Source organism: Heterodontus francisci, unplaced genomic scaffold, assembly GCF_036365525.1.
Source record: "Heterodontus francisci isolate sHetFra1 unplaced genomic scaffold, sHetFra1.hap1 HAP1_SCAFFOLD_490, whole genome shotgun sequence".
In the NCBI taxonomy this organism is placed as follows: Eukaryota; Metazoa; Chordata; class Chondrichthyes; order Heterodontiformes; family Heterodontidae; genus Heterodontus; species Heterodontus francisci.
In genome coordinates, this window is record NW_027142139.1 from 890,291 (window position 1) to 903,884 (window position 13,594).

At 44.6% G+C, this 13,594-nt stretch overlaps 1 protein-coding gene across 1 annotated transcript in view; it reads right to left on the minus strand.

Annotated features, from left to right (window-relative positions):
• LOC137366681 (probable G-protein coupled receptor 139) overlaps positions 1-10,928 on the minus strand; it is a 102,677-nt gene extending 91,749 nt beyond the window's left edge. The window contains exon 1 of the mRNA XM_068028358.1: positions 10,748-10,928. Coding sequence (XP_067884459.1) covers positions 10,748-10,928 — 181 coding nt within the window. The remainder of the gene's footprint in view (positions 1-10,747) is intronic.
• Positions 10,929-13,594: the final 2,666 nt, after the last annotated feature.

Consider the following 13,594-nt stretch of genomic DNA (forward strand, 5'->3'; position numbering starts at 1 on the left):
GGCTTTAAGGCAGCTCAAACAACTAGAGGAAGACCCAGTACACCCAGTGAAGGCACAGCTGGTGAGGGGGCTACCCCCAGCTCAGGACCATGTGCTGATCTCTTAAAGTTCACCCAGTTCATGACACAGTTCAATGAAGAGGATGTGGTAGAATCTTTCGTCACGTGTGAAAAGCTTGGAAAGCAGCTGAAATGTCCAGCAGAGAGCTGGACACTGTTGTTACAAAACAAAGTAATAGGAAAATCCCATGAGATTTATTCACTATTGCCAGATGAAAGTTCGTCAGATCATGAGATGACTAAAAAAGCTATCCTGGGCATACATGAGATAGGACCAGAACTGTACCATCAAACATTACAAACCCTCCGAAAGCAGCCTGACTAAACTGACCTCGAGTTTGAAAGAGTTAAGCAGCTTCTGAACACAGGGACATAGGAGAAGGAGTAGGCCATTCAGCCCATCGAGGCTGCTCCACCATTCAATATGACAATGGCTGATCATCCACTTCAATGTCTTTTTCACACATAATCTCCATATCTCCTTTTTGTCATTTGTAGTTAGAAATCTGTCGATCTATACTTTAAACATACTCAGCGACTGAGCTTCTGCAGCCCTCTGGGATGGAGAATTCCAAAGATTCAGAAACCTCCGAGTCAAGAAGTTTCTCCTCATCTCTGTCCTAAGTGGCTTCCCCCTTATTTTGAAATTGTATCCATTAGTTATAGACTCCGCAACCAGGAGAGATATCGTACACGCATTTACGCTGTTTATCCCTTTAATTATTTCGTAGGTTTCAATCAGAACCCGACACATTCTTTGAAACACCAGAGAATAACGGCCAAGTTTTCCCTAGCTCTCTTCATAGAACAGTCCCGCCATCCCGGGAAAAGTCTGGTGAAACGTCATTGCACTCCCTCGATGGCAATATTCCAGGTGTGGTCGAGGCACGGTTATATGCACATGAAGCAAGACTTCATTACTCCTGTACTCAAATCATCCCACGATAATGGCTAACAGACTATTAGCCTTCTTAATTGCTTGCTGCACTGCATGTTAGTTTTCAGTGACTTACTGACACCCGGGTCCGTTTGTACATCTACACTTTTTAATTTTTTACGATTTAAGAAATACTCTGCACATCTATTCCTCCTACCAAAGCGGGGGAACCTCATATTTGCCCATATTATATTCCATCTGCAATGTTCTTGCCCAGTCAGTATGCCAGTCCAAATCCCCTTGAAGATGCTTTGCATCTTCCTCACAACATACATTCCCACCTAGTTCTGTGTTATCTGCGAACTTGGAAATATTACATTTGGTCCCCACATCCAAATCATTGACATATGTTGTTAACAGCTGGGGCCCAAGTATTGATCCTTGCGGTACCCAACCAGTCACAGCCTGCCATAGTGAGAATGGCCCATTTCTTCCTACTATCTGTGTTCTGCCTGTTAACCAATCTTTAATCCATGCCAGTATATTACCTCCAATCCCATGTGCTTTAATGTTGCTAACCAACCTCCTGTGGGGGACTTTATGAAAAGCCTTCTGAAAATCCAGGTATAACACGTCCACCGACTCCCCTTTATCAATTCTGTTCGTAACATCCACAATAAAAACTCCAACATGTTCGTCAAACATGATTTCTCATTCATAAATCCATGTTTACGATGCCCAAACAGATCATTATTATCCAACTGTCCATTTATCACATCCTTTAGAATAGAGTCCCAGCATTTTCCCAATGACTGATGTCCGAAAGCAGGTCTAAAGTTCCCTGTTTTCTCTTTCCCTCCGTTCTTAAATAGTGGGGTGACATTTGATACCTTCCAATCTGCAGGAACCGCTCCAGAATCTGTAGAATATTTGAAGATGGTCACCAATGCAGCCACAATCTCCATCGCTACCTCTTTCAACACTCTGGGATGCAAAATATCAGATCCTGGCGCGTAATCAAACTTCAGCCCCATTAATTTCTCCAATACAACATTCTTACTAATAATAATTTTCTTCACTTCCTCATTCCCCCTAGTCCCTTGGTTCTCTAATTCTGGAGATTTCCCTGTATCTTCCTCAATGAGGACAGACATAAAGTAATATCAAAGCAAAATACTGCGGATGCTGGAAATCTGAAATAAAAACAAGAAATGCTGGAACCACTCAGCAGGTCTGGCAGCATCTGTGAAAAGAGAAGCAGAGTTAACGTTTCGGGTCAGTGACCCTTCTTCGGAACGGACAAAAAGTAATAATTTAGCTTCACTGCCATTTCTCTATTCCCCATTATAAATTCCCCTGACTCTGCCTGTATTGGACCCACATTTGTCTTCGCCAAACGTTTCATTTTCAGGTAACTATAGAAGATTTAAAGTCAGTTTTTGTGTTTAGTTTTGACCAGTGGATGCAAACACTCAAATTGCAGCCCACTTATCTAAACCTCAGAGTGGTGATCCATCTCAAGGAGTTCACAAACTCGCTCCCCCACCCATTAAAACCCCTAAAGAGGGACAAAAGGTTCAAAGAGCCAGGCAGGTTGCAATTCTGGCTGATGAATTTTCCCTTGTACACAAGGCCTTAACCCAACAGGGAATCCCTTCCCTCGTAACACGCCAAAGACCCGAGAATAAAAGGTGGGAGTGTGATCGGACCCTGAACAGCCATGGGCATGGAAGAAAAGCTGGACACATGGGGGCCCATCCTCAGGCCAAATAGGACGGTAGTGAGAGCAGGAGTAACAGCCGAAGACCTGTGTGCTTCCATTGTAATAAGGCAGGTCACCATCGTGTGGAATGATGGAAAGGACGGGGAAAACCTGTAGAATTAATCAGATTCCACCAGATCCATGCAGGAAAATGGGACCTGATGGAAAGCACAGCAGATCAGGCTGTGCCTTTAACTGTGGCAGTCAGACCCAGTAAACCTACCACAGAGAGTGTGGGAAAACTTAACAAAATCCCTGCGAGTTACCAGGAATTTGTATCCTAAGGAAAAGTGACCCCATACCCCTCCAGTGAGGCAAGTAAACCAATAGTTATACTCAAGAATGCAGGGGCAACCCAGTCCATTCTGCTGGGATAAATAAAGTACAGTGAATGCTAGAGCGTTAGTGAATGGTATCGGAAGGCAATATATGTCCGTACCCTTATATCCAGTGCACTTGCAGTGCGACTCAGTTTCATGATGCTTTACCATGGGGATTGTCCCTAGTTTACCGGTTGATGGGTCGAACTGCACCTGGGTAATGACTTGACGGGGGAAAAGGTGGCAGCGTCCCCTGTAGTTCTTGAGAGACGGAAAGATGTCCGGGAGACAGAGTAGTTACAGCAGAAATCCCTGACATTCTCCCTGATTGTGTGATCACTCGGTCCATGGCCAAACAATCCCCTAAACTGACACTGCAGACGGATGACCCTACTGTCTTGCTGTCTGAAACCTTCTTTGGAAAGTTAGAGGACCCAAAGGATGTGTTAAACAGATCTTCCTTACTTGAGGTGTTAAAAAATAAGCACAGACTGTCCAAATCAAAACCGAAGCAAAGGGAGTTGCAGACTGTTACTATTTCAAGAATGAGGAGCTAATGAGGAAGTGTAGACCTCCTCACAGACCAGCGGATGATGAGTGGACAGTGTTTCACCAGATAGTGGTGCCACTGAGGTCACTTAAAGAAATTTTAAGAATGGCCCACGACCTTCTAATGGATGGACATTTCGGTGTATGAAAAATCAAAGCCCGCAGAAGACAGCATTTTGACTGGCCACAATTCCACAATGATGTGGAGGAGTTCTGTAAATGTAGTCACATGCACTAGGTTGTGGGCAAGTCCCAACCTGCAATAAAACCTGCATCCCTAATTCTCATACCAGCTTTTGGGGAACCTTTCAGCAGAGTGCTGGTGGATTGTGTGGGACATCTGCTGAAGACAATACTGCACTATCAGTATCTTCTCACCATTATGGATGTGGTGACCCGATTCCCAGAGGCTATTCACCTGATGAACTATCTCTGCCAAGGCAGTGGTGGAGGGGCTAACCCAATTCTTTATCCGATATGGGCTGCCTGCTGAGATCCAGTCGGATCAGGGCACACATTTTATGTCCAGTATTTTTGAAAAGGTCATGGGTAATCTGGAGCACCGCATCCTCACAGCTCCAGCGACCCGGGTTCGATTCTGGGTACTGCCTGTGCGGAGTTTGTAAGTTCTCCCTGTGACTGCGTGGGTTTTCACCAGGTGCTCCGGTTTCCTCCCACAGCCAAAGACTTGCAGGCTGATCGGTAAATTGGGCATTAGAAATTGCCCCTAGTATAGGTTGGTGGAAGGGGAGTTGGGGGATGGTGGGGATGTGGTAGGAATACGGGATTAATGTAGGATTAGTATAAATGGGTGGTTGATATCGGCACAGACTCGGTGGACCGAAGGGTCTGTTTCAGTGCTGCATCTCTAAATAAATAAAATAAGTAAATAAATAAAATCGTCAGCCTACCATCCACAGTCACAAGGGGCTTTGGAGCGGTACCACCAGACCCTAAAGACAATGATCAGGCCATATTGCTATGAATAACCCCATGACTGGGACAAAGAGCTGGGTTTTCTCCTGTTGGTTACCGGGACTTATCCAATGGTTCCACTGGCTTTAGGCTCTTTGAATTAGTTTATGGACACGAGGTGAGAGGTCCTCTTAAACTAATCAAGGAGAAGTTTTTGGGACACAGGGATGAGTCTTCCATGTTAGACTACATTTCCATGGTCTGGGAGCGGCCCGCGAGAGCCTGTGCAATGGCTCAGGAACACCTAAAGACCTCCCAGACGGCTATGTAATGGTAAGCAGACAGAAATGCCCAGGTTAGAACATTTCAGCCCAGAGACCGTGTATTGTTACTAGATTCAATGCACGAGGAACCCCTTAAAGCCCAGTTCAGTAGTCCATATCGAGTGGCAAAAGGAAGAGTCAGGTAAATTATTTAATTGACACCCCAGACCAAAGGAAAAAAAGTAAATGCTGTGAAGGGGACAGACAAGCACAGATCTGTCAGACAGGCAGGAGGGAAGGATCGAAAAGGACAGGTTAGAGGAGGTCCAGGAGGATTCCCAACTGGAACCCCCTACTCTCCGAAAGGCCAACCCTGAAATGTTAGATAAATCAGACCCTATGCTCTCCTTAAATGCAGGTCAAAGAGGCACCCTAAAAAGGCATTTACAGAAACGTGCAAGGACAAGGAAAGGTCCCCAAAAGGCATGTCAATGGTGAGGGAAATGCCTCACCCAGTCGAAGTGTCGCTGGAGAGTGCAACGAAAGCTGGACAGACACCTGCGAGAAGTAATGTCGCAGAGGACATAGGGTAGGTAAAACAAAATGATCCTCCCCATAGTAAAGGGAAAAGTGAAGGGAAAATACAATCAAGTAAACAGCACTTGTGTACCTCACCAGAAAGCTAAAAGTAAGGTCAATGTGGATCTACCCACTTTAGAACTCAATGATCAGGTTCCAAACCCAAAGCTAATCAAGCACAACAATTTCAAAGCAGAACTCAGCAAGAACAAAGGCCCAGAGGAAATCTCGGACACCTCACAGGGGATAAAAAAAGCACAATGTATTGCACACTGCCGGTTTCGGGAGAAATATTATCAAGGTGCAGGAACCTGAGTACAAAGAACAAAAGAACAAAGAACAGTACAGCAGAGAACAGGCCATTCGGCCCTCCAAGCCTGCGCTGATTTGGTGCCTGCCTAAACTAAAGCCTTCTGCACTTCCGGGGTCTCTATCCCTGTATTCCCATCCTATTCATGTATTTGTCAAGCTACCTGTTCAACATCATTATTGTACCTGCTTCCACCACCTCCACCGGCAACAAGAACCAGGCGCTCACCACCCTCTGTGTAAAGAACTTGCCTCGCACATCCCATCTAAATTTTGCTCCTCGAACCTTAAACCTATATCCCCTAGTAACTAACACTTCCACCCTGGGAAAAGGTTTCTGACCATCCACTCTGTCCACGCTGCTTACAACTTTGTAAACCTCCATCATGTCGCCCCTCCACCTTCGTCGTTCCAATGAAAACAGTCAGAGTTTATCCAACCTCTCCTCATAGCTAATGCCTTCCAGACCAGGCAACATCCTGCTAAACCTCTTCTGTACCCTCTCCAAAGCCTCCACGTCCTTCTGGTAGTGTGGCGACCAGAATTGCACACAATATTTTAAGTGTGGCCTAAGTAAAGTTCTGTACAGCTGCAGCATGACTTACCTATTTTTATACTCTATGCCCGACCGATGAAGGCAAGTATGCCATATGCCTTCTTGACTACCTTATCCACCTGCGTTGCCACTTTCAGTGACCTGTGGACCTGTACGACCAGATCTCTCTGCCTGTCAATATTCCTAAGTTTTCTGCCAATTACTGTATACTTCCCACCTGCATTAGATCTTCCAAAATGCATTACCTCACATTTGTCTGGATTAAACTCCATCTGCCATTTCTCCGCCCAAGTCTCCAACCGATCTATATCCTACTGTATCCTCTGAAAATCCTCATCACTGTCCGCAACTACACCAACCGTTGTGTCATCCGCAAACTTACTAATCAGATCAGCTTCATTTTCCTCCAAATCATTTATATAGACTACAAATAGCAATGGTCCCAGCCCTGATCCCTGCGAAACACCAATAGTCACACCCCTCCATTCAGAAAAGCACCCTTCCACTGCTACCCTCTGTCTTCTATGACCAAGCCAGTTCTGTATCCATCTTGCGAGCTCCCTTCTGATCCCGTGTGACTTTACCTTTTGTACCAGTCTGTCATGAGGGACCTTGTCAAAGGCTTTACTGAAGTCCATATAGATAACTTCCTCTGACCTTCCTTCATTCATCATCTTTGTCACTTCCTCAAAAAACTCAATCAAATTAGAGAGACGCGACCTTCCCTTCACAAAACCATGCTGCCCCTTGCTAATAAGTCCATTTGTTTCCAAATGGGAGTAAATCCTGTCCCGAAGAATGCTCTCTGATAATTTCCCTACCACTGACGTAAGCCTCACCGGTTTATAATTTCCTGGAATATCCTTGCTACCCTTCTTAAACGAAGGAACAACATTGGCTATTTTCCAGTCCTCTGGGATCTCACCTGCAGCCAATGAGCATACAAAGGTTTCTGTCAAGGCCCCAGCAATTTCTTCCCTTGCCTCCCTCAATATTCTGGAGTAGATCCCATCAGGCCCTGGGGTCCTATCTATCTTAATGCTTTGCAAGACACCCAACACCTCATCCTTTTTGATAATGAGATGACTGAGACTATCTACAGTCCCTTCCCTCGGCTCGTCATTCACCAAGGCCATCTCCTTGGTGAATACTGATGCAAAGTCCTCATTTAGTACCTCGCCCATTTCCTCTCTGTCCTTGAGTGGGTCAACCCTTTCCCTGGTTACCCTCTTGCTCTTTATATACGTGCGAAAAGCCTTTGGATTTTCCTTAATCCTGTTTGCCAATGACTTCTCATAACCCCTTTTAGCCCTCCTGACTCCTTGCTTAAGTTCCTTCCTACTGTCTTTATATTCCTCAAGGGATCCGTCTGTTCCTAGCCTTCCAGCCCTTACGAATGCTTTCTTTTTTTTTGGCGAGGCTCACAATATCCCGCGTTATCCAATGTTCCCGAAACTTGCCAAACTTATCCTTCTTCCTCACAGGAACATGCTGGTCCTGGATTCTAATCAACTGATGTTTGAAAGAGTCCCACATGTCAGATGATGGTTGAGCCTGAAATAGCCGACCCCAATCTAAATTCTTCAGTTCCTGTCTAATATTGTTATAATTAGCCTTCCCCCAATTTAACAACTTCACCCGAGGACTACTCTTATCCTTATCCACCAGTACCTTAAAACTTATGGAATTACGGTCACTGTTCCCGAAATGCTCCCCTACTGAAACTTCGACGACCTGACCGGGCTCATTCCCCAAGACCAGGTCCAGAATGGCCCCATCGCTAGTTGGACTATCTACGTATTGTTTCAAGAAGCCCTCCGGGATGCTCCTTACAAATTCTGCTCCATCTAAGCTCCTGGCACGAAGTGAGTCCCAGTCAATATAGGGGAAGTTAATATCACCCACCACTACAACACTGTTACCTTTACATCTTTCCAAAATCTGTCTACATATCTGCTCCTCCACCTCCCGCTCGCTGTTGGGAGGTCTGTAGTAAACCCCCAACATCGTGACTTCACTTTCCCTATCCCTGAGCTCCACCCATATTGCCTCGCTGCATGACCCCTCCGAGGTGTCCTCCCGCAGTACAGCTGTGATATTCTCCTTAACCAGTAATGCATCTCCCCCACCCCTTTTACATCCCCCTCTAGCCCGCCTGAAGCTTCTAGATCCTGGAACATTTAGCTGCCAATCCTGTCCTTCCCTCAACCAAGTCTCTGTGAGAGCAACATCATAGTTCCAAGTCCTAATCTAAGCTCTAAGTTCATCTGTCTTACCTGTTATACTTCTCGCATCGAAACAAATGCACTTCAGACAACCAGTCCCGCTGTGCTCCGCAACATCTCCCTGCCTGTTCTTCCTCTTAGTCTTACTGGCCTTATTTGCTAGTCCCCCCTCATCTATTTCACTGGCTGTCCTACTGCTCTGGTTCCCACCCCCCGTCACACTAGTTTAAACCCTCCCGAGTGACGCTAGCAAACCTCGCAGCCAGGATTTGTGTGCCCCTCCAGTTTAGATGCAACCAGTCCTTCTTGTACAGGTCCCATCTGTCCCTGAAGAGATCCCAATGGTCCAGATATCTGAAACCCTCCCTTCTAAACCAGCTGTTTAGTCACGTGTTTAGCTGCAGTATCTTCCTATTTCTAGCCTCACTGGCACGTGGCACAGGGAGTAATCAAGAGATTACAACCCCAGAGGTCCTGACTTTTATCTTTCTCCCTAACTCCCTAAACTCCCCCTGCAGGACCTCATCACTCTTCCTGCCTATGTCATTGGTACCGATGTGTACCACAACCTCCGGCTGTTCACCCTCCCCCTTCAGAATGCCCCCTGTCCGTTCACAGACATTCTTGACCCTGCCACCAGGGAGGCAACATACCATCCTGGAGTCTCTTTCACGTCCACAGAAGCACCTATCTGTGTCCCTGACGACAGAGTCCACTACAACTTCATTAGAGGAGAGAAAAGAAAAACAATGTAATCGCTGATGCATTGTCCAGTGTCGAACCCGACACATAACCATCCCAGACAAAACCCCAAAATAATTAAATCAGTAGAGCTGTAACAGATAATGTCAGCTGCAGTAATTCTAAGATTTATGTGTGAATTTGAGAAATTATTATTTGAGAATGCATGTGTGTTTCTTTCTTTTTCTTCCCACAATTCTGTAATGAAATGTTCCCATTATCACATTTCTTTCCATGTGCTGCGGCGGTGTCAAGATAACACAATATGCCAAATGGGGAATTTTAATTCATCGATTGGAAATTTACACAAAACTTTTAATAGAAAACATCCGACAGTTAACCTTCAAAAAACTGTCAGCCAAGATAACCACCGCAATTGGCATCTGAAACACCTTTTCACATTCCAAGGCCTACAACAGGAGACACATGTCTGATGAGTCTGGACCTATATCATTGGCTTGCTATAGTGATTGAATTACCTAAGATTACATTCATTAACACGGCATACATGGCTACCCTGACACATTGACTTTGAAAGAGCAAACTCCTCCAAGTATAAATACTGGTATCCTGAGCCCTGGGGAGATAGAAGTTTCTAAACTTGAATCTCATTAAAAGGGTCCAGAGAATACACTGAGGCAGTCATGAGACCTTCCGTCCATCTCTGTGAAAGCTGGGAGATTGCCCTGGACAAAGACAGACAAGCCAATGATTCAAACTGTGCAGAGGCAGAAGGGCTGTGTCCCCCTCTCTCTCTCCATCTCTCTCTCTCCACCTAACATCACAAGTTTGAAAACCATATGCGACTGTGGGCCCCTCAAGCCGACAGATTGCTACAGACAGAGTAACCAGGGGAAGAAAGCCACCTACAAGTTTGCCTCAAAGAAAACCCTGAGCAATGTGGACCAGCCACAAACTGCACTTCGACAAGCCAAAGACTTCAAGATTATAACTTCAGCTGGAAGACTACGGAATCGTCCAACATCACAGAATGAGTTTTTAAAAATGTATTCTGGATTCACATCCAACCACAAATTTACTTCTCACTCTGTAATCTATTTGTGTGTGTGTGATTCTCGTGTGAGTGTGTGCATAACTGTGTGTTCTGTTTTTTTATGATTTTATTTAGATCGGGTTTATATTGTTAAGTATAATATACTCACCTCTTTCATGTTTAAACTCAAGAGAACTTGTCCAATTGGTTTCTTCATTATCACACCAAAGGTAAAATGTAAAACACTCACTGAGACGTTAAGCATATTCACTGTTTATAAAGGAAAAACACTGTTGCAGACAAATAAAGAAGATCCACTGTGACCCCTCATCACCTGGCCATAACAATTGGCCGGGCTGGGGATGGAGAGAATATGGGAATGAACTCAGCTCATCTTTAAATAGATACCAGAGGTTGTAAACTTCCTGGTTCAGCCTGAAACAGCGGCTATCGAGGGGGATGCAGATCATGGACAGGGAATGGAGTTTGTGACAGAAACTGAAGATAATGGTTTCAGTCTTCTCACGATTTAAATGACAAGAACACTAAATCAGTGAAATATGGTTTATGAATCAAATAGTTGGATACAGAGACTTACCAGGGACACCAATAGTAGCGAGGATGGGATAGTAAATAAATTGAATCATCTTCAGAGCATAAGCGATCCGCCGTTCCAATGTTATCCAATAATAATCGGCAGTGAGCCAGTAAAACCAATCGGATAAACTCCTGTCCATTGTTGTATCATTCCAATCTATTGTTCTCCGATTCTGATCCATTGTTGTAACATTCCAATCTACTGTTCAGATTCTGATCTCTCCTCTCCCTCTCTCTGCCGCCTCGGATCCCTTTTGGTGCCGGAGCTGATGCTCCCACTGACACTTTCGGAAAACACATTGAAAGGAGTCCTGTATTAAGAGGAGAGGGAAACCCTCCAGTGACACAATTAGGGTCCATGGAGACTGACATTAATTGCAGTCACTGAACAAACTGGTTCAGTTAACTACTTTCAATTCAACACTTTTTGTGCCATAATAAAGTGGAACATTTACCCAGTCTGGATGGGAATTATGAGAGTTACTGAGGGAAGGAATGGTGGAAATGACAGAGGCACTGGACAGAATATTTCAGTCCTCCTTGGATATGGGAGTGATGCCAGAGGTCTGGAGGATTGTCAATGTGATACCCTGTTTAAAAAGAGAGAAGTTGGGTAAACCCTGTAAGTAAGGTGGTTGGAAACTTCTACAGGTCATAACCCAGCACAAAAATATTTCTTGGTGGTAAAACACGGGTTAATAAATGACATACAGCACGGATAGCTTAATGGAATATAATTCCTGATAATCTTGATCAAGTTCGTTGAGGACGTAACTGTGAGTCTTTCATGTAATATAATCATAGAAAGTTTAAGATACAGAAAGAGGCCACTTGGCCCATTGTGTCTGCACCGGCCGCAAAATGATACACCTATTCTAATCCCACCTTCCAGCATTTGATCCATAGCCCTGCAGATAATGACACTTGAGGTGAACATCCAGATTCCTTTTCACTGAGTGGAGGGATTCTGCTTCAACTATCCTTTCAAGCAGTAAGTTCTAGACCCTCACAATAAACAAGGGATGCAGTACTGAACCCTGTGGAACGCCACTGTCAACAGTCCTCCGGTCAGTAAAATACCCGTCAACAACTACCCTTGAATAAAAACAAGAAATGCTGGAAATACTCAGCAGGTCTGGCAGCATCTGTGGAGATAGAAGCAGAGTTAATGTAACAGGTCAGTGACCCTTCATCACTGACCTGAAACGTTAGCTCTGCTTCTCCCTCCACAGATGCTGACAGATCTGCCGAGTATTTCCAGCATTTCTTGTTTTTACTTCAGATTTCCAGCTTCCGCAGTATTTTGCTTTTATTATAACAATTACTCGTTGTTTCCTGCCACTGAGCCAATTTTGTATTTTTGAATGAACAAGTTTCTCCTCAACTCCCCGCTAATTCTTCGACCAAGCACTTTAAGTCACTGCCCCCTAGTCACTGATCTCTCTGCTGAGGTGAATAGACTCTTCACCTCCACTCTATCCAGCCCGCCAAAATAATATCCATTTCAATCAGATCTCCATTCAGCATTCTCTGTTCCAAGTAAAACAACCCCAGCCTATCTAATCTTTCTTCATAGCTGCATTTTCCAGGCCTGGCAAGCATCCTTGCAAATCTCCTCTGTCGCCTGTCTAGTGCAATTACATCCTTTGTGTAATGAGGTGACCAGAACTGCACACAGTACTCAGGTTGTGGCCTAACCAATGATGTATACAGTTCCAGCATAACCTCCCTGCTCTTGTATTATATACTTCAGCTAATAAAGGAAAGAATTCCATATGCCTTCTTAACCACCTTATCTAACTGACGTGCTACCTTCAGGACATCAGTGAACATTGACTCCAAGGTCCCTCACTTCTTCTACATTTCTCAGTATTTTCCGATTGATCGTCTATCTGTTTGCCATGTCTGACCTCCTCAATTGCATCGTCTCAAACTTAACCAGGTTGAATTCCATTTGACACGTTTCTGCCATCAATATCTTCCTGCAGCCTACAGCTATCCTCCTCGCTATCTACTGCACGGCCAATCTGTGTACCATCTGCACACATCTTGATCATGCCCCCTACCTTTACGTTAAAATCGTTAATAAAGACTGAAAAAAGCATAGGATCCAGTACTGAGTCCTGTGGAATGCTACTGCAAACAGACCTCAAGTTAGTAAAACACACGTCAACAATCACCCTTTGTTTCCTGCCACGGAGCCAATTTTGTATCCAGCTTACTGCATTTTCCTGGATTCCATGGGATTTTTTTAACGAGTATGCCACATGGGACCTTGTCAAAATCCTTGCCAAAATCCATGTCGACCACATCAACTGCACTACCCTCATCTATCATCCTTGCTACTTCGTCGAAAAATTCAATCAAGTTAGTCAAACAATATCTTCCCTTGTCAAATCCATGCTGACTGTCCTTGATTGACCTGAGCCTTTCTAAGTTACAGTTTATCCTGTCTCTCAGAATATATTCCAATAATTTGCCCACAACTGAGGTTACACTGACTGGCCTGCAATTATTCGGTCTATCCTTTGCTCCCTTTTCAAAGAGGTACAATGTTAACAGTTCACCAATCTTCTAGCACTACACCTGTATCCAGTGAGGACGGGAAAATGATGATCAGACCCTCTGCTATTTCCTCTCTCACTTCTTTTGACAGCCTGGAATACATTTCAACTGGCCCTGGTGATTTATCAACTTTCAAGGATGCTAATCCCATTAATACTTCATCTCTCCCGATGGAGATCACATCCAATAAGTCACACTCCTCCTCCTTAACCACAATATCTGAATTTCCAACCGCTTTTGTTAAGACAGAAACAAAGTAATCAGAAGGGACCATACCAACATC